Source organism: Gorilla gorilla, chromosome 1 (genome assembly GCF_029281585.2).
Source record: "Gorilla gorilla gorilla isolate KB3781 chromosome 1, NHGRI_mGorGor1-v2.1_pri, whole genome shotgun sequence".
NCBI lineage: Eukaryota > Metazoa > Chordata > Mammalia > Primates > Hominidae > Gorilla > Gorilla gorilla.
Window position 1 is genome coordinate 76,117,153 of NC_073224.2, and position 27,276 is coordinate 76,144,428.

Sequence of the window (27,276 nt, forward strand, 5' to 3'; positions counted from 1 at the left end):
TACTCTAGTTTTACTCTCACTATTCTGTCTTCATTTTCCCCTTATTCTAAGCTCTGTATCTACTGTTATCTAATATGTGCTATCTTATTCTATAAACCTTCCCCAATACTTCTGGGAACTATATGGAGTAATAAAAAAATTAGCGGAGAAATTTATTGAAAGAGACAATTTGCTTTCTTCTAACAAGTTAAATAGTCTAGTATTTTTCAAAGTAATGTTTTAAAAAATTCTTAAATCGTTTAAAAATAGAGACACAAGGAAATGTCCAATTAAAATTATATTCAAATATATCATTTAGAGAAAAATGCAAAGTCATTTTTTAAAAAGTCTTTTTATATTAATCTCCAGAATTCTCTTTTGTTGTCAAATAGAGCATTAATAATCCCAACTGTCATTATTGAGTCATGCAACCTTAAAGTGGTCTCAGAATGCACAAATCTAAAACAAAGGTTAAGCAAAATTATCTTTTAATGTCCCTTTCCATTAGAAATGTCAATTTCTTAGTTCCGTTACCTAGGTTGACTATTGGATTCTCATATTTTTCCATCACAAATAAAGAGTAGAAAACACTTATGCTTTTAAACAAAAAATACATTTTAAAAAGAATACGACAAAATGAAGTTTGAAGCTTTCCTTGCAATTAATTCAGAGTAAAAACTAAAATAGATTAATCAAATACAGCATGTAATTTATATATATCTAATTTCAAAAGTATCCTGGGAAAGAGGGAAGACAGGCAGTTTAAAAAAAAATAAAGATGTAAGGATGTGAGCATTTACCCAAGTAGATTAATTCCATAAAATTACTGAGACAGCAAACTGGGAGTGGGGAGCATGAGAAAAGGTAAAAGATATTTCACTTTATATTTTCCACAGTTCTGTATCACTGAAAACTTGACACTTACAATGTCAAATGGGTACTATATGTAAGAATTGTTATACTTAACCTATAAAGGTAAAAAATTATCTTGCCTCAGAACAACCCTGATTATTAAGGTATGACTGATTGATGCACTGATGGGAAACCTCCGGTTTGCAGTTTAATATAATTTGTTACAAATATCAAGAGGTAGTATACTCACTGACACCAGGAATTATAAAAACCCCACAATTCTAGTCACTTTAATCCCCTAATCTACTGCCATGTATTCTATATTTACAAGTCTTTCTGCAGAAAAGGATAACAAAATAGTAAAAATTTAAATATGCATTATTTAAAAAATCAATAGGCTGGGCGCAGTGGCTCACGCCTGTAATCCTAGCACTTTGGGAGGCCGAGGTGGGTGGATCACTTGAGGTCAAGAGTTCGAGACCAGCCTGGCCAACATGGCAAAACTGGCCATGTTGGCCAGGCAGGTTAACATGGCAAAACCCCATCTCTACTAAAAATACAAAAATTAGTCGGGCATGGTGGCAGGCACCTGTAATCCCAGCCACACAGGAGGCTGAGGCAGGAGAATCACTTGAACCCCCAGGAGGCAGAAGTTGCAGCGAGCCGAGATCACGCCACTGCACTCCAGCCTGGGAGACACAGCAAGACACTGTCTCAAAAAAAAAAAAAAATTAATAACATACTGTATAATCTGTAACACAGAATTCTAAGTCAACATCTCAGTCACATATTTCCAATGTAAATGGTTACACAAAAATACCAGTGATTACATAGAAGAGTAGGTAATGAAATATATCAGAATTATATCAGAAATACCAGTGATTACATAGAAGAGTAGATAATGAAATATATCAGAAATATATCTGAAATATATATTTACATATAAATTGATAAGGAATACCTGAGAGTAAATCCTTATCTATATTATCTCAGAATATTAGCACTTCCTAGTTATAATCATAAAACATTTATTTTAAATAGAGATTTGTTTGCAATGTATAACTGATTCATGAAATTCACTCTCAAAGGACGAAACAAAACAACTAGGAATTTGAATGTGTTTGTTTGAGTAACAGAGAGCAAATTAAAGTAAACATAATTTCTCAATACACTGAAATTGTTTTGCTGACTTACTTTTGAGAAAAAGCCTATTTTATCAATGAAGTAAAGGTACCACCCTGAAATGTCCTACTAAGAAGGTACTAATGCACTATAAAACTAGTTTTATAGTATGTTTACATGAAAGTATAAAGAAAGAATGTGTGCAGATGTTTTTCTTGTGAAAGTAGTACATGTTCCTACAATACTTCCCCTATAACATGGTCCAAAGAAGTTAATGTCTCTGGATAATGAAAGAAAAGGCTCTTAACTATAAATATTTGTCATTTTGAGCGTACTTTCACAAAATTCAGTTTTTCTCTAATAATAGCTGAAAGAAAATTTAAAAAATACAAGAAACATGCTCCAGCATAAAGGGGATGAATAAATATCATCATCATTTTCAATATATCTCAGAGTATCTTTGTTACCAACAGAATAGTAAAATAAGAGAACCAATATTAAAGCAAGTTACCCAGGGTAAGGAATCAGTTCAGCTTCTATGGAACTTCATTTTTCTTATATTTTAAAAACAGTTAAAGGAGGTATTCTTTATGGCATATAAAATAAAAGATAACCCAATAGAAAACTAAACTTACTGTTAAACCTTAAGTGTCTTGAGTTAAATATTAGAGAATTAAATATATTATAGTCTAAAATCCAGTGACATGAAACTAAATGCCAATTCCTGACTTAATATGATAAGGCAAGAGATTTTTACATGTTCAGAGGAAATACATTTTTAATTCAGAATGGTTTGAGATGAAAGATGGATATTTTTATATGATTGATGAAATGAGACTTTTTACTATAAATCTACAGTTTTACTAAACAACTTCATTAACTTGTCATAAGAACAAGTCTCTAATAGCTTGTCACTAGAATAACTTCATAGAATTTGGTGTCTTATAAAGGTATTATTCTGTACATCCAACTTAGAATATTCTCGATATATATTTTTTCGCACTCAACTCTCATTTTAAAAACCTGATGTGGAGTGTTAAAACAAAATCCAGCAATGGGAGACTTTAACACCCCACTGTCAATATCAGACAGATCAACGAGACAGAAAGTTAACAAGGATATCCAGGAATTGAACTCAGCTCTGCACCAAGCGGACCTAATAGACATCTACAGAACTCTCCACCCCAAATCAACAGAATATACATTCTTTTCAGCACCACACCACACCTACTCCAAAACTGACCACATAGTTGGAAGTAAAGCACTCCTCAGCCAATGTAAAAGAACAGAAATTATAACAAACTCTCTCAGACCACAGTGCAATCAAACTAGAACTCAGGATTAAGAAACTCACTCAAAACCGCTCAACTACGTGGAAACTGAACAACCTGCTCCTGAATGACTACTGGGTACATAATGAAATGAAGGCAGAAATAAAGATGTTCTTTGAAACCAGCGAGAACAAAGACACAACATATCAGAATCTATGGGACACATTCAAAGCAGTGTGTAGAGGAAAATTTATAGCACTAAATGCCCACAAGAGAAAGCAGGAAAGATCTAAAATTGACACCCTAACATCACAATTAAAAGAACTAGAAAAGCAAGAGCAAACACATTCAAAAGCTAGCAGAAGGCAAGAAATAACTAAGATCAGAGCAGAACTGAAGGAAATAGAGACAAAAAAAAACCCTTCAAAAAATTAATGAATCCAGGAGCTGGTTTTTTGAAAAGATCAACAAAATTGATAGACCGCTAGTAAGACTAATAAAGAAGAAAAGAGAGAAGAATCAAATAGACACAATAAAAAATGATAAAGGGGATATTACCACTGATCCCACAGAAATACAAACTACCATCAGAGAATACTATAAACACCTCTACGCAAATAAACTAGAAAATCTAGAAGAAATGGATAAATTCCTCGACACATACATCCTCCCCAAGACTAAACCAGGAAGAAGTTGAATCTCTGAATAGACCAATAACAGGCTCTGAAATTGAGGCAATAATCAATAGCTTACCAACCAAAAAAAGTCCAGGACCAGATGGATTCACAGCCGAATTCCACCAGAGGTACAAGGAGGAGCTGATACCATTCCTTCTGAAACTATTCCAATCAATAGAAAAAGAGGGAATCCTCCCTAACTCATTTTATGAGGCCAGCATCATCCTGATACCAAAGCCTGGCAGAGACACAACAAAAAAAGAAAATTTTAGACCAATATCCTTCATGAACATCGATGCAAAAATCCTCAATAAAATACTGACAAACCGAATCCAGCAGCACATCAAAAAGCTTATCCACCATGATCAAGTGGGCTTCATCCCTGGGATGCAAGGCTGGTTCAACATATGCAAATCAATAAATGTAATCCAACATATAAACAAAACCAAAGACAAAAATCACATGATTATCTCAATAGATGCAGAAAAGGCCTTTGACAAAATTCAACAATGCTTCATGCTAAAAACTCTCAATAAATTAGGTATTGATGGGACGTATCTCAAAATAATAAGAGCTATCTATGACAAACCCACAGCCAGTATCATACTGAATGGGCAAAAACTGGAAGCATTCCCTTTGAAAACTGGCACAAGACAGGGATGCCCTCTCTCACCGCTCCTATTCAACATAGTGTTGGAAGTTCTGGCTAGGGCAATCAGGCAGGAGAAGGAAATAAAGGCTATTCAATTAGGAAAAGAGGAAGTCACATTGTCCCTGTTTGCAGATGACATGATTGTATATCTAGAAAACCTCATCGTCTCAGCCCAGAATCTCAAGCTGATAAGCAACTTCAGCAAAGTCTCAGGATACAGAATCAATGTACAAAAATCACAAGCATTCTTATACACCAATAACAGACAAACAGAGAGCCAAATCATGAGTGAACTTCCATTCACCATTGCTTCAAAGAGAATAAAATACCTAGGAATCCAACTTACAAGGGATGTGAAGGACCTCTTCAAGGAGAACTACAAACCACTACTCAATCAAATAAAAGAAGATACAAACAAATGGAAGAACATTCCATGCTCACGGGTAGGAAGAATCAATATCGTGAAAATGGCCATACTGCCCAAGGTAATTTATAGATTCAATGCCATCCCCATCAAGCTACCAATGACCTTCTTCACAGAACTGGAAAAAACTACTTTAAAGTTCATATGGAACCAAAAAAGAGCCCACATCGCCAAGTCAATCCTAAGCCAAAAGAAGAAAGCCGGAGGCATCACGCTACCTGACTTCAAACTATACTACAAGGCTACAGTAACCAAAACAGCATGGTACTGGTACCAAAACAGAGATATAGATCAATGGAACAGAACAGAGCCCTCAGAAATAATGCCGCATATCTACAACCATCTGATCTTTGACAAACCTGAGAAAAACAAGCAATGGGGAAAGGATTCCCTATTTAATAAATGGTGCTGGGAAAACTGGCTAGCCATATGTAGAAAGCTGAAACTGGATCCCTTCCTTACACCTTATACAAAAATTAATTCAAGATGAATTAAAGATTTAAATGTTAGACCTAAAACCATAAAAACCCTAGAAGAAAACCTAGGCATTACCATTCAAGACATAGGCATGGGCAAGGACTTCATGTCTAAAACACCAAAAGCAATGGCAACAAAAGCCAAAATTGACAAATGGGATCGAATTAAACTAAAGAGCTTCTGCACAGCAAAAGAAACTACCATCAGAGTGAACAGGCAACCTACAGAATGGGAGAAGATTTTTGCAACCTACTCATCTGACAAAGGGCTAATATCCAGAATCTACAATGAACTCAAACAAATTTACAAGAAAGAAAAAAACAACCCCATCAAAAAGTGGGCAAAGGATATGAACAGACACTTCTCAAAAGAAGACATTTATGCAGCCAAAAAACACATGAAAAAATGCTCATCATCACTGGCCATCAGAGAAATGCAAATCAAAACCACAATGGGATACCATCTCACACCAGTTAGAACGGCGATCATTAAAAAGTCAGGAAACAACAGGTGCTGGAGAGGATGTGGAGAAATAGGAACACTTTTACACTGTTGGTGGGACCATAAACTAGTTCAACCATTGTGGAAGTCGGTGTGGTGATTCCTCAGGGATCTAGAACTAGAAATACCATTTGACCCAGCCATCCCATTACTGGGTATATACCCAAAGGATTATAAATCATGCTGCTATAAAGACACATGCACACGTATGTTTACAGCGGCACTATTCACAATAGCAAAGACTTGGAACCAACCCAAATGTCCAACAACAATAGACTGGATTAAGAAAATGTGGCACAGATACACCATGGAATACTATGCAGCCATAAAAAATGATGAGTTCATGTCCTTTGTAGGGTCATGGATGAAACTGGAAACCATCATTCTCAGCAAATTATCGCAAGGACAAAAAACCAAACACCGCATGTTCTCACTCATAGGTGGGAATTGAACAATGAGAACACATGGTCACAGGAAGGGGAACATCACACTCTGGGGCCTGTTGTGGGGTGGGGGAGGGGGGAGGGATAGCATTAGGAGATATACCTAATGCTAAATGACGAGTTAATGGGTGCAGCACACCAACATGGCACATGTATATATATGTAACAAACCTGCACATTGTGCACATGTAGCCTAAAACTTATAGTAATAATAAAATAAAATAAAATAAAAAAAGAATATCCAGCCTCAGAAGGAATATTCTCCCTCAAGAATAGTTGTTGAATTAGCTCCTATTTACTGACACGAGAACATGTACACATGTATACATAAACATGCTTACACACACACACACACACACACACATCCATTGTAAACATTCTCCATTGTTTTACTGGTCCCACTCTAAAGGCATGACATAAATAGAAAGGAAAAGCTATGTTGTGTAATTTATGGACGGAGGAAGGAGGGGAGGGGAGGGAAGGCAAGGAAGCATTACACAGAAAAACTTCTGACTAAACCAATATATACGATTCACAGTCCTAAGGTGACACAAAGACATAGTAAAAGATCCGTCATAGGGTAAAAGTGAGCTAGACAAGAGAAAAATTTAGAATAAAATATAAAATAATCATAATATATATTATTAAAAGGGAAAAAAGGACCTATATAATAGGACAGGTTATCATATTAGTTTTATACTCTGCAGTACAAAATATCTTTCCTTAAAAAGAGGTTTTCTGTGGCTAAACTTAAGGGTTAATTCATCTTACCTTCCACAGAAGGTGCCTGGTCCTGAGCTGAATACAGCATATCCTTGAAAGCCTATTAGAAAGAAAGAAAAACAATATATGAAATCATTAGTAAGCTTTATACTGAATGTATCTGAAGCTAAACAGTTCTTTTTCAATATTCAATGACCACTCATAGCTCCCTAAATTGATAAATACTTCAATTAACATTTATAAACTAAAATCCAAACATTATACCTTCACATCAATCCAGTATTGTCCAATTTTTAAGATAAGGGCTAACTTGTATACTTTAAAATTAAGGAACAGCTGGAAAAGGATGAAAAATCACCTGAGAGATTATAAACTCTCTTGACTAAGAAAAAACACTGAAGAAAACAGAACAAAAGTCCTAGAGGAAAAAACTAGTAGACTGCATAAGAAACTATCAAGAACTGGATACAAGTATCTTTTTAAAATTGTAGTAAGGTACATGTAACATAAAATTCACCATTTTAACTATATTTAAATGTACAGTTCAATAGTGTTAAGTACATTCACATTGTTGTGCAACCATTCTCCAGAACTCTTTTCATCTTCAATACTTTTTTTAATGAAATTTTATTTTTTATAGCCAGGCATGGTGATGCCCTAGCTACTCAGGAGGCTGAGGTGGGAGGATCGCTTGAACCCAGGAGGCGGAAGTTGCAGTCAGCCAAGACTGTGCGACCACACCCCAGCCTGGGAGAGAGAGTGAGGCTCTGTCTCAAAAATAAATAAATAAATTTTAAAAAGAAATTTTATTTTATTTATTTATTTAGTCTTGCTCTGTCGCCCAGGCTGGAGTGCAGTGGCGCGATCTCAGCTCACTGCAAGCTCTGCCTCCCAGGTTTATGCCATTCTCCTGCCTCAGCCTCCCAAGTAGCTGGGACTACAGGCGCCCGCCACCACGCTCGGCTAATTTTTTGTATTTCTTAGTAGAGACGGAGTTTCACCATGTTAGCCAGGATGGTCTCGATCTCCTGACCTCATGATCCGCCCTCCTCGGCCTCCCAAAGTGCTGGGATTACAGGCGTGAGCCACCGCATCCGGCCAGAAATTTTATTTTTAATTCACAAATAATAACTGTACATATGCCTGGGGTACACAGTGATATTTCAATACATATGGTCTATAGTGATCAGATCAGGGTAATTAGGATATCCATCATCTAAAACATCTATAATTTTTTTGTGTTGAGAACATTCAATATCCTCCTTCTAGGTATTTGAAACTATATACTATTGTTAACTATAGTCAGCCTACAGTGGTACAGACCACTAGAATTTATTCCTCCTATCTAGCTGTAATCCTATATCCTTTAACAAATCTCTCCCTATCCTCTGACCTGCCCTCTTCCCTTCCCAGCCTCTAGTATTCTCTGCACTACTTTTTATTTCTATGAGATCAACTATTCTTAGGTTCCACATATGAGTGAGAACATGTGGTGTTTAACTTTCTGTTCCTGGCTTATTTCACTTAACCTAATGTCTTCTAGTTCCATTCATGTTGTCACAAATGATAGAATTTCATTCTTTTTATACTGAATAATGTTCCTTTGTGTATATATACATCACATCTTCTTTAGCCATTCATTTGTTGTTGGACACCTAGGTTGATTCCCTATCTTGGCTACTAGTTAGTGTTGCAATAAGCATAGGGGTACAGATGTCTCTTTGGTTTACTGACTTCCTTTCCTTTGGATAAATGCCCAGTAGTGGGATTGCTGAATCATATCTTATTAATAGTTCTATTTGGGCCGGGCGCAGTGCTCACGCCTGCAATCCCAGCACTTTGGGAGGCCGAGGAGAGCGGATCACGAGGTCAAAAGATCGAGACCATCCTGGCCAACATGGTGAAACCCCGTGTCTACTAAAAATACAAAAATTAGCTGGGTGTGGGGCATGTGCCTGTAGTCCCAGCTACTCGGGAGGCTGAGGCAGGAGAATCGCTTGAACCCGGGAGGCAGAGGTTGCAATGACCCAAGATCGCACCACTGCATCCCAGTCTGGCGACAGAGCGAGACTCCACCTCAAAAAAAAAAAAAAAAAAAAGTTATATTTGTAGTTATTTGAGGAATCTCCATACTGTTCTCCATAGTAGCTGTACTAGTTTACATTCCCACCGAGTATAAGACTTCTTTTTTCTCTGCATCCTTACTAGCATTTTTATTGTTTTTGTTTTGTTTTGTTTTTTGTCGTTTTGATAACAGCCTAACTGGGGTGAGATGATACCTCACTGTGGTTTTGATTTGTATTTCTTTGATGATGAGTGATGTTAAGCATTTTCTTTATTTGTTAGCCACTTGTACGTCTTTTGAGAAATGTCTGTTCAGATCACTTGCCCATTTTTAAATCAATTTTTTTTGTTGTTAAGATGTTTGAGTTCCTTGTATATTCTAGATATTAATCCCCTGTAGTGTGAGTAGTGTCCAGATATTTTCTCTCATTTTATAGGTTCTTTTTTCACTGTTTCCTTTGCTGTCCAGAAGCTTTGTAGTTTGACATAAACCCATTTATTTTTTTTTCTTTTGTTGCCTGTGATTTTGAGTTCTTACTCATGAAATCTTTTCCCAGACCAATGTCCTAAAGCATTTTTCAGTGATGATCTGGAAAGTCTTCCCTAAGGGTTTAGGACTATAAAGACAGTATCGGTTTACTTTATAGTAATAGTTTGTTTTTGTTTTTTCCCCCAAAACCACACTCTAGATTAGCTAACAACCATATTTAGGTAATTTGGATGGCTGCAGTTTAATCTCTCAATAAGTCGTTGGGGAACAGGAATGAGAAATAGTTTTCTGTATCTATCAAAATGGTAAAATCAGTTCAGTGGATGAGGATATCCATAGCTTCAAAGCTTGAAATACCATCTAAAGACTGGTGATGCCCATATTGGCCTACAGCAGGATTCCTCAAACTCAGTAACATTAGCATTTTGGGCTAGATAATTTTTTTGCTGTGGGGGCTGCTCTGCACATTATAGAATTTTTAGCAGCATTCCTGGCATCTAGAGACCCGTTAGATAACAGTATCAATCCTCACCCTCCAGCTGTGAAAACTAAACATTGCCGAATGTCCCTTGAAGGCAAAAAGGTCCCTCCCCAGAACCAGCACAAATATTCAAGCATATAAATACCAAAAAGGAAGAAGTAAACTTCCATGGTAACCCACCGTTTTTTGTTGTTGTTGTTGTTGTTTTGTTTTTTTGTTTTTTGAGATGGAGTCTCGCTCTGTCGCCCAGGCTGGAGTGCAGTGGCGCCATCTCGGCTCACTGCAAGCTCTGCCTCCTGGGTTCATGCCATTCTCCTGCCTCAGCCTCCCGAGTAGCTGGGACTACAGGCGTGCACCACCATGCCTGGCTAATTTTTTGTATTTTTAGTAGAGACGGGGTTTCACCATGTTAGCCAGGATGGTCTCGATCTCCTGACCTCGTGATCCACCCGCCTCGGCCTCCTAAAGTGCTGGGATTACAGGCGTGAGCCACCATGCCAGGCCGAACCAGCACAAATATTCAAGCATATAAATACCAAAAAGGAAGAAGTAAACTTCCAGGGTAACCCACTCTTTTAAAGAAAAGAATACAGATACTCAAGTCCAGTAAATTATATTCTTCCCAAGTGAATTTACTATTTGCTTTGGATTAGTGGCCAAACTGTCAGATCCATGACTAACCAGGCCTAATAATATACAGTAAAAAATTTCCAATGAAACAACAGAAATTAAAAATTTTAAATTGATGTATTTTTGTTCATTTTAACCAATGTTTTATTAAAATGTTGGATGTACAAAAATGGAAAATGATGTATGATGTACAAAAATTTTTAATGTCACATATGCTTAAATCCAAAAACATTCAGTAATATTCACTACTTATACAGAATTTGAAGCAATACAATAATGCAACTGAGGTACAATAAAAAATTAATATTTGGTCTTTGTGTCCAGTACCCGGCATAGAGCTCCAAAAACCTTTGGAATGTACTGTCTTTTATATACTGATGAGATAGCTCAATGGGAGGCAGTGGGACAAAGGTCCTAGATGCTTCATGGTGGCTGGTCACCAAAAAAAAATCAAGTGATTAGAGGATTAGAACTTTCAGCCCCACCTCCAGACCTCTGAAGAAGGGAGAAGGATTGAAGATTGAGTTCAATCACTAATAGAATAGGATTTAATCAACTGTGCCTATGTAGTGAAACCACCATAAAAACCCTTAAACATCAAGGTTCAGAGAGCTTCCAAGTTGGTGAACACATGAATGTGCAGGCTCTGTGCCATCTCCATCCTAACATCTTGCACTATGCATCTCTCCATTAGGCTGTTTTTAAGTTGCATCCTTTATAATACATCTGTAATGGTAAGTACAGTGCTTTCCTAAGTACTATGGGTAGTTCTAGCAAATTATCAAACCTGGAGGTGGGGATCATGGGAATCCTCAAATCTGCAGTCAGCCAGGCAGAAACCGAAAACACCTTTGCAAAAACTATAACTGAGAAAATTATTACAGTACAAGAGATCTGATCTAACCAACTCTACCTTGCTTCTAACCTCCAAACTGTCCTTGTCCGTTCCAGGGCAAAGGCCAAACTAACTTTGGGAGGAACGTAGTTTATAGTGCCACTTTGGGAGGAACGTAGTTTATAGTGCAACTTTGAAACAAAGATTATATTAACCCTTTCCCAAAACAAACTACCTTCTTGCCTGGAGACTACACTGTCTTTGTAGTACTAACTAGTCACAAGATTAGAAATTATGGTTTAGAAGTCATGCAGCTGGAGGCTGCAAGATTCTGAACCTCCCCAAATTGCTCTTGGGGATAACATCACTATTACAAAACTAAGATCAGTGCCTGAGATACTTTGCAGACCCTGTTCTCTGAGCTGGCACCACCCAGATCAATAAACTGGCTCATCTGGTCTTATGGCCCCCACTCAGGAACCGATTCAGCACCAAGAGGACAGCTTTGACTCTCTATGATTTTATCTCCAACCCAACCAATCAGCACTCCCGATTCACTGGCTTACTACCCACCAAATTATCCTTATGAACTCCAATCCCCGAATTTTCAGGGAGACTGATTTGAGTAATAATAAAACTCAGGTCTCCTGTATAGACGGTTCTATGTGAATTAAACTCTTTCGCTATTTCAATTTTCCTGTCTTAATAAATTGGCTCTGTCTAGGCAGTGGGCAAGGAGAACCAGTTGGACAGTTACAAAATGTGGGTAGCCTGGGCATCCCATTTGCAGCTAGCATCTTAAGTAGGGGCGGTCTTATGAAATGGAGCCCTTAACCTGTGGGATCTGTACTACCTCCAGGTAGTCAGTGTCAGAATTGAACTCAATTGTTGGACACCCAGCTAATGTTAGCAATTTGGTTTCTAGTGTCACAAAAAAGATAACACATTTGGTCCCAGAAGTGGTGTCATCAAACATCATACTATTCTGTTCAAACCAGTACCCCACCCCACCCAAAAACAAAAAACACCACACCACAGATTAACCTTATGGGAAAACCTTTATTAATGGACCACATCTTTTCTAAGATTACATTACATTACATTTTCTAAGATCACATTCTTAAACATGTTATTAATTCAACATACAAACATGTTTAAGAATTAATATTCTGTAAATATGAGGCTGAATATGACAAAATTATGAAACCTCTTCTTAAAAAATGTATATATACTCAGTATTTTCTTTATAATTTCTTGTGTCTCAGGGAACATTAACTGCCAGACTAAAATAAGTAGTCAAGAAGAGCTTATCAAACATCAGAAAGTCTTTTGTACCCACATTAGAATTTTATATTAAAGTCCTCTACAAGTATAGAGTGGTGGTAATATTTTGGTTCTTCAATAGGATATTTCCAGAAGGTAAATGAACAAAAGATTGCTAAAATCAGAGTAAATCTCTAGAAGTTAAAAACAAAAAAGTACCAGAAAAATGTAACGAGAAAGGAAAAAATTGGTCCAGCCAGAGAATAGTTACAGAAATAAATCCATTATAGGAACAAATAATATCAGAGATTCAAATGTTTGAATGAAGTTCTTCCACTTCTTGGGTATAGTAGGAATGTGTAGCAAAATTAAATAATGCTATCAGGAACCAAATACATCACCAATGACTTGCAGTGACTTATACACAGTAGGCGCTCAATAAATAGTTATTGAATTAAAAAGCATTCCTTCTCTGGAGAAATTACTTTAAAGATGATTAACAAAGCACATTAAGTAGAATCTCTGATATGTAATACACATAAATTTAATTTGCAAAAGGAAACCTTTCCAAATTAAATTCTGAAGATGATGAATTTGAATTTTATAAGGAGAAAAATGACGAGTCTTCATTCTGATTATAAAACTGAATCAAATTTTCGTTTAAGTCAAGACAAATCTCACTGAAATCATACGGAACTCTTTTTGCTTCTTACTACTTTGTGTTCATCTGATTAAGAGGCCCTATATTTTTGGTAGTAATGATCTCTAAAAGAACTCCATGAGTAAGATAACATTCTATGCCTATGAACAAGAGAATAGTCCTCAATCAGAAACAAGGGAGGAAACAAATCGTCTGAAGTACTGTCTATATTATTACCTATGGACTGTCTGTCTATGAGTCACCCAGACCACATGCCTGGGTTGGGAGCAATACATCCAAGTCACAAAACAACAAATTAAAAGAGTTTCCTCAACTCTTGCTGTTTAAGGAAATCCAGCACTTTATATAAAACTCCGAATTTGTATAGTAAATAAATCAATGTGTATTCATATGCATTACACGAGTTATTTGATTTCCAAAGGATTAAAAGCAATCCTTTGCATCAGCATCCCTACTCTAATTTCTGTTAACTTATTTCTGTTATAATTGTGAAAGGAAAATAAAAACTTGTGACCCCAATTCACTATGCCGAAAGAAAAAAATTAAGCTGAAAACTAAGTAATATAAGAAAAGGTGTTTCCTTTTGTTCCTTGGCAGATAGCTACAGATAAAAGGTTAAATATCTCCAGAGGTAGCTACTCTATGTTATCCTTATCTTATGTAAAGTGCTGCTTTACTGAGCAAGAGACTAATACATAATTGACTATTCCCCTGTCTGCTCCTTTTCTTTTGCAACATGGGGATTACCATACCCTCCCTCTTTCTCCTCCAGCCCATTTTTCCCCTTTAAATATTGAAGCCCTCAGAATTATCTTTGGAGAAAGACACAGACCACAGACTGTTTCTGTGATTCTGTGTTTATTTCTTCCAGGCATGTCTTAAACTTGGTAAAATAAACTTCTAAATTGATTAAGACATGTCTCAGATACTGTTTGGTTTACATAATGTTATTAAAATATATATAAACGTAAACTAGAACAAACTCCTAGTACTTATAACAACTCATATAACAGTAAAATCTTACAAACTGAGTCCAAAGATAACCACAAACCAGTAATATTCAACCAACATTACCATGACAGGAAAAAAAATGGTGTTTTGCTGAAATGAAATCTCAAATTGTAACATCAATGTGGTGCTGACTGCCAATATACATGTTCTTTTTAGCTTGGAATGGCTATATTACTGTGTCAAATGTGATGTAATTCTACAAGTACTTGTCTCTACAGTGAGGCAGCATAACAGAGTGGCTGGTAGCTATGATGTCAGAGAAGCATAACAAAGTGGCTGGGAGCTATGATGTCAGACAATGTGTATGAAAACTAACTCTTAGCCAGGTATGGTGGTATGTATTTGAAGGCCCAGCTTCTAAGGAGGCTGAGGCAGGGGGACCACCTGAGACTGGGAGTTCAAGTCCAGCCTGCACAACATAGTAAAAACCCTGTCTCTTAAAAAAAAAAAAAAGTTGGCTGGGTGCGGTGGCTCACGCCTGTAATCCCAGCACTTTTGGAGGCCAAGGCAGGTGGGTCACCTGAGGTCAGGAGTTCAAGACCAGCCTTGCCAACATGGTGAAACCTCGTTTCTACTAAAAATACAAAAATGTGCCAGGCGTGGGGGCAGGCGCCTGTAATCCCAGCTACTCGAGAGGCTGAGGCAGGAGAATCACTTGAACCCGGGAGGCGGCAGTTGTGGTGAGCCGAGATCGTGCCACTGCACTCCAGCCTGGGCAACACAGCGAGACTCCCTCTCAAAAACAAAAACAAAAACAAAAACAAACAACAACAACAACAACAAAAGTTGTATAACCTTGGGAAAATTAACTTCTCTGTACTTTAGCACCCTCATCTGTAAAACAGGAATAGTGATGGCACATACCACACAAGTCTTTAATGAGGACTATCATAAAAACTCTTAAAACAATATTAAGTTTGATTCATGATCATACATGCATAACACTTAGAACAGTGCCAAGAACATGGAAGATGCTCAAAAATGTTAGCTAATAGAATATGAACTACCACAAAACTTACATCACAATGTTGTGACATTATTTGACCCTGTATTTTCCACAAATGCATCATTTATGCATGAGATATGTCTCAGTTCTTAAAAGCTCATCACAAAGTAGCACAGTTCTACCTGGAACCAATAGCAAAACAAGCATACACATGGGCACTGCAATCTACTGGTATTACTGGTTTATTAAATGGTCATCTAGATCAGTGGTCCCCAACCCTTTTGGCTCCAGGGACTAGTTTCACGGAAGACAATTCTTCCAAAGACCAGGGTGGCAGGGGAAATGAAACTGTTCCACTTCAGATAATTAGTTAGATTCTCATGAAAAGCACACAACCTAGATCCCTTGCGTGCACAGTTCACAATAGGGGTCGTACTCCTATGAGAATCTAACGCCGTTGCTGATGTGACGGGAGGCAGAGCTCAGGCGGTAATACACACTGGCCCACTGCTTACCTCCTGCTGTGTGGCCCAGTTCCTAACAGGCCGTGGCCCGGTACTGGTCTGCGGCCTTGGGGTTGGGGACCCCTGATCTAGATGATATAAAATATGTTCCTACTTTATTTTTAGATGATTGCTGATGTGAACACACAATATCTTTCATTCTCATAGGAAACCTACAGACTCCAAAGAAAATATATGCAGATCTCAGTTTATGATTTTAATAATAATGTATCCTAATTATATTATTCAATCTAAAAAATTACTTAAATTTTGTACAATATACCTTTTTTTTGTAAAAATAGGGTATACTTAAAAGTTAACATGTATATTCAATGAGAACAAATTTCTCATGTTGTTCATTTTTAATAACCCATATTAGATCATCTCTAATCTCCTTTCCAAGGCACAAACGGGTTTCACAAACCATTTAAAGGAGATCAGAAGCTAGAAAAACTCCTACTTCCTATCAGCTAACCATCATGTCTCATACACAACATACGATAAATATTATGACAATCATCAACAAAATGTCTACTGTTATGTTGCTCTCATTCGCTTCAACAGTCATTCAAAGTTAGCACTTTACAATCTACTGGATTAATAAACAATAAAATAAATAAAGAAAAGCATATGAAGAGAAAGGGCAAGGAATATTTGTGCTCATAAACCTTAAAGGAGTCATAACCCCTGTTAATAATGTTTCACAACTGAATAAAATTACATCAGATACTTTTTTATCTGAACAACCTTTCCAAATGGAAACCTTGAAAAATAAAATTTGAATATATTATTTTAAATATGTGCATTATGTGCTCATCTACAATACCCCAGAAATATTCTCCAATTATCTTTTTCAGTTTCCACTTCCTCTTTTTGTATTCTGTTTTTAAATTACTTCACCAGAAATATTGGGTGAATAATGTACAAGTCAGTTACATCTAATATGGTTTGTCTCATCATCTAAAAATTAGAAATGTTTTCCTAATACTAAAATAAACAGGACAGTTTTGAAAATCAAATTATAAACCTCAAAAGAGGACATCCGGCATTCTCATGTGTACTATACAAAGAATCAACATACTAAATAATCTTCATTTCTATCCCAAAATACAAATAAATTTACTTAGCTTTGGTTCTAATGATAGAAATAAAATCAGCAAAGCCAAGAAAAACTCTTACACAAATTCTCATATTAAAATTTAAGATTAATATACTCTTGTACATACTTAACAAGCTAAAGCCTAGAGTATATAAGCATTAAGCCTGACTCATTTTCAAGGAATTCAAAAGAACCCAGTCAGTAAATGGCAATTCAATATGCAGAAGTTGTTACAACACTAAAGTTTTATTGTACTGATTAAACTAAATGTATATTAAATATATAAGATATATGTAATCTGTAATAGGAGGAATCAATTTGGAATATGTCATGTTATATTCACACAAATTTTTGCACTAATATTCTCTGACATCTACTGACACAGCTTTTATTCTTTCCATGTGGGTTATCTCCTGAATTTAGATCCTTGGCCACATGTCTGATAACACAAACTCAGAATGTTCAAAATTCAACTCATTTTCTTCTTAAGGCTTTATTTCTGTTAATGTCATCACCAGTATCCAAATCACATAGATTAACAATCTCAGTCAAAACAGTCTCACTCATTCAACAAATATTTAAGAATATATTGGCCAGACGCGGTGGCTCACACCTGTAATCCCAGCAAAACTCTGTCTCTTTAAACAAACAAACAAACAAAAAGTTGGCTGTGTGCGGTGACTCACACCTGTAATCCCAGCACTTTGGGAGGCCGAAGCAGGCAGATCACAAGGTCAGGAGTTCAAGATCTGCCTGGCCAACATGGTGAGACCCCGTCTCTACTAAAAATACAAAAATTAGCTGGGCGTGGTAGTTGACACATGTAATCCCAAGGCTGAGGCAAGAGAATCATTTGAACCCAGGAGGTGGGGGCTGCAGTGAGCCGAGATCATGCCATTGCACTCCAGCCTGGGTGACAGGGCGAGACTCCGTCTCAAAAATATATATATATATTATGTGCCAGCCACTGTACTAGATACTTCAGATATATCATAAGGAAAATAAAAATCATTATCCTAGTGTAGTTAACATTATTACGTTTTCTTTCTTTCCACTCATGCATGTACAGATCTGATACAGTCAATTCCACTGCCACATCCTCTTTTGCCTTCATAATCTCCTACCCATCTAAACTATTTCAACAGAATTTTAACTGGTTTAACCACCTATGAGTTTTGATCTCTCTGACAGATCTTACAAAATGCTGCCAAATCAATCTTCCCAAAGCAGTAGCCTGATTCTCCTACCCAAAAACTTGCAAAGATTTCCTCATGGCCACAAAATAAAGTCCATACTCCTCTGCTGGCCTCTAAAACACAAAGAATGGTCCAATCTACCTTTCTAGGCTTATCTTTCAAAATGGAAAAAACCACTTTGATTTTCATAATCTAACCCTCAAAACAAAATAAATTACACATTACTCATTTTAGAGACCTCAGTATTTCTTCTATCTTTGCCTTTTTTTATTGTTGCCTCCACCTGGAATCCCTTCCCTTTATCCCCATCTTTTAATCCATCTTGTAAATCTTAACCATCCTTCAAGATCCAGGTCAAATTGCCAACATAGTCAAAGTACTAAAAGAAAAAAACTATCAACCAAGAATCCTATGTTCAGCAAAAATGTCCTTCAAAATTGAGGGAGAAATTAGGACATTCTCAAACAGCTGAAGAAGTTTGTTACTACTAGGTTTGCCCCTGTAAGAAATATGTAAGGGAATCCTGCAAAATGAAATGAAAGAACACTAGACAGTAACTCAAAGCTGTATAAAGAAATAAAAGTTCTCAATAAAGATAAATATATGGGCAGTTATAAAAGCTGGTATTATTGTAACAACAGTTCTTAACTACATTTTTTATTTTCTACATGATTTAAGAGTCTAACGCATTCAAAAGAATTATTATTTTAAGTTTCTGGGCACACAGTATATAAAAATGTAATTTTATGACATCTGCACAACTGAAAGTGATGAAGATGGAGTTGTAAAGAAGCAGTTTTTGTATGTTATTGAAGTTAAGCTGGTAAAAATTCAAATTAGAGTGTTTTAACTATATGATGTTAAATGTACTCCTCATGGTAACCACAAAGAAAATATTTACAGTGCACCCAAAAGCAAATGAAAAAGAAATGTAAACATTTCACTACAAAAAATCAACTAAACACATAAGGAGGAAATAAGGGCCAAAAAATCTATAAAGAATATAGAAAATTGGGAAATGACATAATTACACCTTATCAGTAATTACTTTAGATGTAAATGAATTAAATTCTCCAATGAAAAAACAGAGATTGGCAGAACAGATAAAAATACATGATTCAACTATAAGCTTCTACAAGACACTCACTTTAGATCTAAAGACACAAACAAATTGAAAGTGAAAGGATGGAAATAGATACTTTGTAAAAATAGTGACAACAAAGATTTTAAGAAAAACTTAAAAGACACAAAGGAGAATATCATATTTTTTTAAAGGTTCAATACAGCAAGAAAATATAATATTTACAGTAGTCACCCCTCATACAGTTTCACTTTCCACAGTTTTGTTTACCCATAATACAGTACATTAAGATATTTTAAGAGACAGAGACCACATTCACATAACTTTTATCACGGTATATTGTTGTAACTGTTCTATATTATTATTAGTTATTATTGTTAATCTCTTACTGTGTCTAATTTATAAATTAAACTTCATCATACATATATATGTATGGGAAAAAACATAGTACCTATAGGGTTTGGTACTATCCATGGTTTCAAGTATCCACTGGGGGTCTTGGAACATCCCCCATGGAGAAGCAGGAACTACTGTATAAACATTTATACACAGTGGCTCACATCTGTAATCCCAGCACTTTGGGAGGCCAAGCCAGGCAGATCACCTGAGGTCAGGAGTTTGAGACCAGCCTGGCCAACATGGTGAAACCCCGTCTCTACTAAATGGTGGCACGTGCCTGTAAATCCCAGCTACTCAGGAGGCTGAGGTAGGAGAATTGCTTGAACCCCGGAAGGCGGAGGTTGCAGTGAGCCAAGACTGCGCCACTGCACTCCAGCCTGGGAGACACAGCAAGACTCCATCTCTACAAAAAAAGAAAAAAACAAAACAAAACAAAACAAAAAAAACATTTATACACTAAAGACAGACCATCAGAACATATGGAGCAAAAATTAACAGAATTGAAGAGAAAAAAATACATACTTATACAATAATAGCTGGAGACTTCAATATCTCTCGACCAATAATAGATAAAATAACCAGACAGCAGACATACATGTAACACTCTACCCAATGACAACAGCATATGCATTCTTTTCAAGTGCATGTGGTACATTTTCCAGGATAGATTATTTGTTAGGCCAGAAATTAAGCCTCCATAGATTTTTTTTTTTTTTTTTTTTTTTTAGACAGAGTTTCGTTCTTGTTGCCCAGGCTGGAATGCAATGGTGCGATCTCAGCTCTCTGCAACCTCTGCCTCCCGGGTTCAAGCGATTCTCCTGCCTCAGCCTCCCAAGTAGCTGGGATTACAGGCGCCTGCCAGCAGCCCAGCTAATTTTTATATTTTTAGTAGAGATGGGATTTCACCATGTTGGCCAGGCTGGTCCTGAACTCCTGACCTCAAGTGATCTACCCACCTCGGCCTCCCAAAGTGCTGGGATTACAGGTGTGAGCCACCGTGCTCAGTCTCAATAGACTTTAAAAGAAATAATCATACAAAGAAAGTATTTTCTCTGATCATAACAGTATGAAATTAGAAATCAATTAACAGAAATAAAACTTGAAAATTCACAAAATTATGGAAAGTTAACAATACATACTTCAATAACTCATGGATCAAAGAAGAAATCACAAGAAAAATTGTAAAATATTTAGAGAGGAATGAAAATAAAAACACAACATACCAAAACCTATGAGACACTGTGAAAGCAGTGTTAGGGGCAAATTTATAGCTGTGAATGGATTTCAAATTCAAATTTCAAATGGATTTCAAACCTAACATGACAACTTAAGGAACTAGAAAAAGAAGAACAAACTAAATCCAAGGGTAACAGTAAGAGGGAAACAGGCTGGGTGCAGTGGCTCACGCCTGTAATCCCAGTGCTTTGGGAGGCTGAGGCAGGCAGATCACTTGAGGTCAGGAGTTCAAGACCAGCCTGGCCAACATGGTGAAACCCCATCTCTACTAAAAGCCCACAAATTAGCCAGACGTGGTGGCATATGCTTGTAATCCCAACTACTTGTGAGGCTGAGGCAGGTGAATCACTTGAGCCCAGAAGGTGGAGGTTGCAGTTGACCGAGATCACACCACTGCACTCCAGCCTAGGCAACAGAGCGAGACTCTGTCTTTAAAAAAAAAAAAAAAAAAGATAGAGGGAAATAAATATGAGAGCAAAGATAAATAAAATAGAGAATAGAAAAACAATAGAGAAAAATTAATGAAACCAAAAGTGGGTTCTTTGAAATGATTAACAAAACTGACAAACCTTTAGCCGGATGGACTGAGAAATAAAAGAGAGAAGACGCAAATTGCTAAAATCAGAAATGAAAGTAGGGACATTACTACTGATTCTATAGAAACAAAAAGTATTATAAAAGAGTACTGTGAACAACTATGCACCAAAAAATTGGATAATCCAGATGAAATGGACAAATTCCTAGGAAGGTAAAACCTGTTAAGACTAAACCATGAAAAACAGAAAATCTGAACAGATCTATAAATAGTAAGAAGATTGACTTCATAATCCCAACAAAGAAAAGCCCTGGACCTCATGGCTCTTTGGTGAATTCTACCCAACATTTAAAGAATATCAACCCTTCCCAAACTTTTCCAAAAAACTGAACAGGAGGAAATGCTTCCTAACTCATGCTATGAGGCCAGTATTACTTTGATACCAAAGTCAGACAAATACGCTACAAGAAAACAAAACTATGGACAAATATCTCCAATGAACTTTGATGCAAAAATCCTCAACAAAATACTAGAAAACCAAAATCAACATCATATTAGAAGGATTATACACCATGACCAAGTGGGATTTATTACTGAAATAATTCCTGTGTTGAAATGATAGTTCAACATAGGAAAATCAATCAATGTAATACACCACATTAACAGAATGAAGGGGGGATATCACATGATCACTTGAATTGATAAACACATTTGACAAAATCATGATTAAAAAAAATTCAAAAGACTAGGTATAGAAACTACCTCAAGATAATAAAGCCATATCTGAAAAACCCACAATGAATGGTGAAAGACTGAAATTTGACCAGGCTCAGTGGCTCACGCCTGTAATCCCAGTATGGGGAAGCCAAGGCAGGCAGATCGCTTGAGTTCAGGAGTTTGAGACCAGGCCATGCAACATAATGAAACCCTGTCTCTATAAAAAAAATACAAAAATTAGCCAAGTGTGGCGTGCACCTGTAGTTCCAGCAACTCGGGAGCCTGAGGTGGGAGGAAAACTTAAGCCAGGGAGGTGGAGGTTGCAATAAGCCAAGATTGCGCCACTGCACTCCAGCCTGGGTGACAGAGTGAGACCTTGTCATGGAAAAAAAAAAAAAGACTGAAAATGGTTTCCTCTAAGATCAGGAACAAGGAAAAGATGCCCATTTTCATCATTTCTGTTCAATGTAAGTTCTAGCCAGGGCAATTAGGCAAGAAAAAGAAATGGGAGACATCCAAACTGGAAAGTAAAATTATCTGTATTTGCATATGCTAATTTTATATGTAGAAAACCCTAAAGATTCCATACCAAAAAAAGAAAAACTAATCAATGAATTCAGCAAAGTAGCTGATACAAAGCTGACGCAAAGTGGGATATGAAGTCAACATGCAAAAATCAGTTGCATTTCTATACACTAACAACCAACAATCTGAAAAGGAAACAACAAATTGCAGAAACAATCTGAAAATGAGAGCAATTCCATTTAACAATAGCATCGAAAAGAATAAAATACTTAGTAATTAACTTACCCAAATAAGAGAAAGACATGTACAATATAAAGAAGAAAATGTTGCTGAAAGAAATGAAAGACAAACAAATGGAAACACATCCCACGTTCATGTGTATTATAAGACTCAATATTGTTAAGATGTCAATACTACTCAAAGCGATCTACAATTCAGTCCAATACCTATCGAAATCCTAAACATCTTTCCTGCAGAAATGGAAAAACCCCACTGTCAAATTCATATGGAATCTCAAGGGATGCTGAACAGCTACAAGAATCTTGAAGAAGCACAAAGCCAGAGGACTCACACTTCCTGATTTCCAAACTTACTACAAAGCTACAATAATCCAAATGGTATAGTACTGACATAAAGTTAAACCAGTGGAATACAGTCCAGAAATAAACCCTCCTATATATGGTCAAATAAATTTTTATGAGGGTGCCAAGATCACCCAATGGAGAAAACAATCTTTTCAACAAATAATACTGGGAAAATTGGATATCTATACCCAAAAGAAGGAAGGTGGACCCTTACCTAACACCGCACACAAAAATTAACTCAAAAATCATAGTTAGGGGAGGCAGAGCAAGATGGTAGAACAGAAGCCTCCATCAATCATCATCCCCACAGGAACATCAAATTTAATGACTATCTACACAAAAAAAGCCTTCATATGAATCAGAAATCAGTTGAGTAAACACAGTAACTGGTTTTTACTCCATATCACTGAAAAGAGGCACTGAAGAAGGTAGGACGGACAATCTTGAATTGCTGACACTACCCCTCCCCCATACCCCAGCAGTGTGGCCAGCTGTGTGGCACAGAGAGAGAATCTCTGCACTTGAGGGAGGGAGAGTGCAGCAATTGTGAGACTTCACATTGGAACCCAGTGCTGCCAACACTGGGCTGAATTCAGCCAGCACCCATGGAAGGAGCATTTAGTCCAGCCCTAGCCAGAGGGGAATAGCCTATCCTAGTAGCAGGAACTTGAGTTTCAGCAAGCCTTGCCACCAAGGGCTAAAGTGCTCTGGCACTCTAAATAAACATGAAAGACTGTCTAGGCCAGTGGTTCTATCCCCAAGGCCCTGGACCAGTAATGGTCTTTGGCCTCTTAGGAACCAGGCCACACAGCAGGAGGTAATATGGTTTGGCTGTGTCCCCCACCCAAAATCTCATCTTGAATTGAAATTCCCATAATCCCCACGAATGTCAAGGGTGGGACCAGGTGGAGGTACTTGGATCACGGCGGTGGTTTTCCCCATGCTGTTCTTGCGATAGTGAGTGAGTCTCATGAGGTCTGATGGTTTTATAAGCGTCTGGCATTTCCCTTGCTTGCACTCACTCCATCCTGCCACCCTTTGAAAAAGGTGTTTACTTCTCCTTTGTCTTCCACCACAATTGTAAGATTCCTAAGACCTCCTCAGCAATGGGAAACTGTGAGTCAATTAAACCTCTTTCCTTTATATTTAATAATTGGATATTTCTTCATCACAGTGTGAGAATGGATGAATATACGAAGTGAGAGGTGGGCAAGTGAGCATTACTGCCTGAGCTCCACCTCCTGTCAGATCAGCGGCAGCATTAGATTCTCACAGGAGCACGAACTCTTGTGAACTGCACATGGAAGGGATTCTAGGTTGTGTGCTCCTTGTGAGACTCTAATGCCTGATGATCTGAGGTAGAACAGTTTCATCCGGAAACCATTTCTCTTCCTCCACCCTATGAAAAAACTGACTTCCATGAAACCAGCCCCTGGTGCTAAAAATGTCGGGGAATGCTGGTCTAGGCCACAAGGACTACAACTCTTAGGCAGGACCCAGTGCTGTGCTAGGATCAGAGCCAGTCGACTGGGGGGACACGTGACCTAGTAAGACAGCAGCCAGGGCAACTAAGGGGGTGCTCATGTCATCTGTCCCCCAGTGCCAGGCAGCAAGGCTTGAAGCTCCAAAAGAAACCCCTTCCTTCTGTGTGAAGAGAGGGTAGGGAAGAGTAAAGAGGACTTCATCTTGCAACTGGGATACCAGCTGAGCTACAGTAAGAAAGGACACTGGGCAGTGTCACGAGGCCCCCCATTCCAGGCCCTGGCTCTCAGACAACATTTCTAGACACACCCTTGACCTGAAGGGAACCAGCTGCCTTGAAGGGAAAAACCTAGTTCTGGCAGGATTCATCATCTGCTGAACACAGAACCCTTGCGCCCTGAATAAGCAGCAGTGGTAAACAGGTAGTATACACCATGGGCCTCGGGTGAGACTCTGAGACATGCTGGCTTCACGTGTAAGCCGGCACATTCACAGCTGTGGTGGCTATGAGGAGGGACCACTTCAGCTTGAGAAAAACAGAGGGAAGAGCAAAAGGAACTTTGCCTTGAGCTTAGGTACCAGCTCATCGACAGTAGGAAAGAGCACTAAGCAGGCTTTTGGGGTCCCCGATACCAAGTCTTGGCTCTTAGACAGCATCTCTAGACCTACCCTGTGCCAGAGGGGAGTCCACTGCCCTGAAGCGTGAGTCCCAGGCCTGGCAGCATTCACCACAAACTAAATGAAGAGCCCTTGGGCCATAAGTGCACATTGGTGGTACCCTGGCAGTACTTCCTGTGGCCCTATAGTGTTGGTGGACATGGGGAGACTCCTCTGCCTGAGAAAAGGGAAGGAAAGAGTAGAAAGAACAGTGGTTTCAGCGCCTGCTCAGCCGAGGTAGAAAAGAGCACCAGGTAGACTTTTAAGGTTTCAGAATCCAAGCCCTGGCTCCCAGAGAGCATCTCTGGACCTGCCTGGGGACTTGGGGAACTTGCCACCCTTAAGGGAAGAACACAAGCCTGGCTGGATTCACTACCTGCTGAATACAGAGCCCTAGGTCCTTGAGCAAATATAGGTAATAGGCAGGTGGTGGTTATAGCAGTCCTTCAGAAACATCCAGTGTTGCACTAGCTTCAGGTCTGACCCAGTGTGGTCCCAGTGATGGTGGCCCAAGGGGTGCTTGAGTCACCCATCACCAAGCTCCAGGCACCTCAGCACAGAAAGATAAACTCTGTTTATCTAGGAGAAAGTAAAAGATGAGAACAAGAGTCTCTACCTGACAATCCAGAGAATTCTTCTGGCTCTTATCCAAGACCACCAAGGTGGTACACCTTTATGAGTCTGCAAGAACCACAATGTTACTGGGCTTGGGGAACCACCTAATGCAGATAACAGATGCAGTCACTAAAAACTTATATCACTACACCCAAGTCTCTTTGAATACCTGGAAAGCCTTTGCAAGAAGGGTGGGTATAAACAAACACAGATTGCAAAGACTACAATAAATAACTCTTGAATGCCCAAACACCAATGAACAATCCACAAACATCAAGACATCCAGGAAAACATGACCTCACCAAACGAACTAAATAAGGCACCACGAACCAATTCCAGAGAAATGGAGATATGTGACCTTTCAGATAGAATTCGAACCAGCTGTTTTGAGGAAACTCCCAAGAAATTCAAGATAAAGCAGAGGAGGAATTCAGAACCCTATCAGATAAATTTAACAAAGAAACTCAAATAATGAGAAAGAATCATGCAGAAATTCTGGAGTTAAAAATGCAACTGACATACTGAAGAATGCATCAGAGTCTCTTAATAGCAGAAGTGATCAAGCAAAAAAAATAGTGAGCTTAAAGACAGGCTATTTGTAAACACACAGTCAGAAGAGATGAAAGAAAAAGGAATAAAAAAAGTAAAGCATGCCTACAAGATCTAGACAAGAACCTCAAAAGGGCAAATCTAAGAATTACTGGCCTTAAAAAGGAGGTAGAGAGAGACTTGGGGTAGAAAGTTTATTCAAAGAGATAATAACAGAGAACTTCCTAAAGCTAAAGAAGGATATCAATATTCAACTACGAGAAGGTTATAGAACACCAAGCAGAATTAAACCAAAGAAGATTACCTTAAGGCATTTAATAATTAAACTCCCAAAGGTCAAGGATAAAGAAACGATCATAAAAGCAGCAAGAGAAAAGAAACAAATAACATACAATGGAGCTCCAATACATCTGGCAGCAGACTTTTCAGTGGAAACCTTACAGACCAAGAGAGTGGCATGACACATTTAAAGTACTGAAGGAAAAAAACTTTCATCCTAGAGTAGTATATCTGACAAAAATATCCTTCAAATATGAAGAAGAAATAAAGACTTTTCCGGTCAAATAAAAGCTGATTATTTCATCTGGAATAATAAA

General features: G+C 37.8%; 1 protein-coding gene across 1 annotated transcript in view; it reads right to left on the reverse strand.

Annotated features, from left to right (window-relative positions):
• XPR1 (xenotropic and polytropic retrovirus receptor 1) overlaps nt 1–27,276 on the reverse strand; it is a 245,606-nt gene that overhangs the window by 188,229 nt on the left and 30,101 nt on the right. Inside the window, exon 2 of the mRNA XM_031012573.3 lies at nt 7,170–7,221. Coding sequence (XP_030868433.1) covers nt 7,170–7,221 — 52 coding nt within the window. The remainder of the gene's footprint in view (nt 1–7,169; nt 7,222–27,276) is intronic.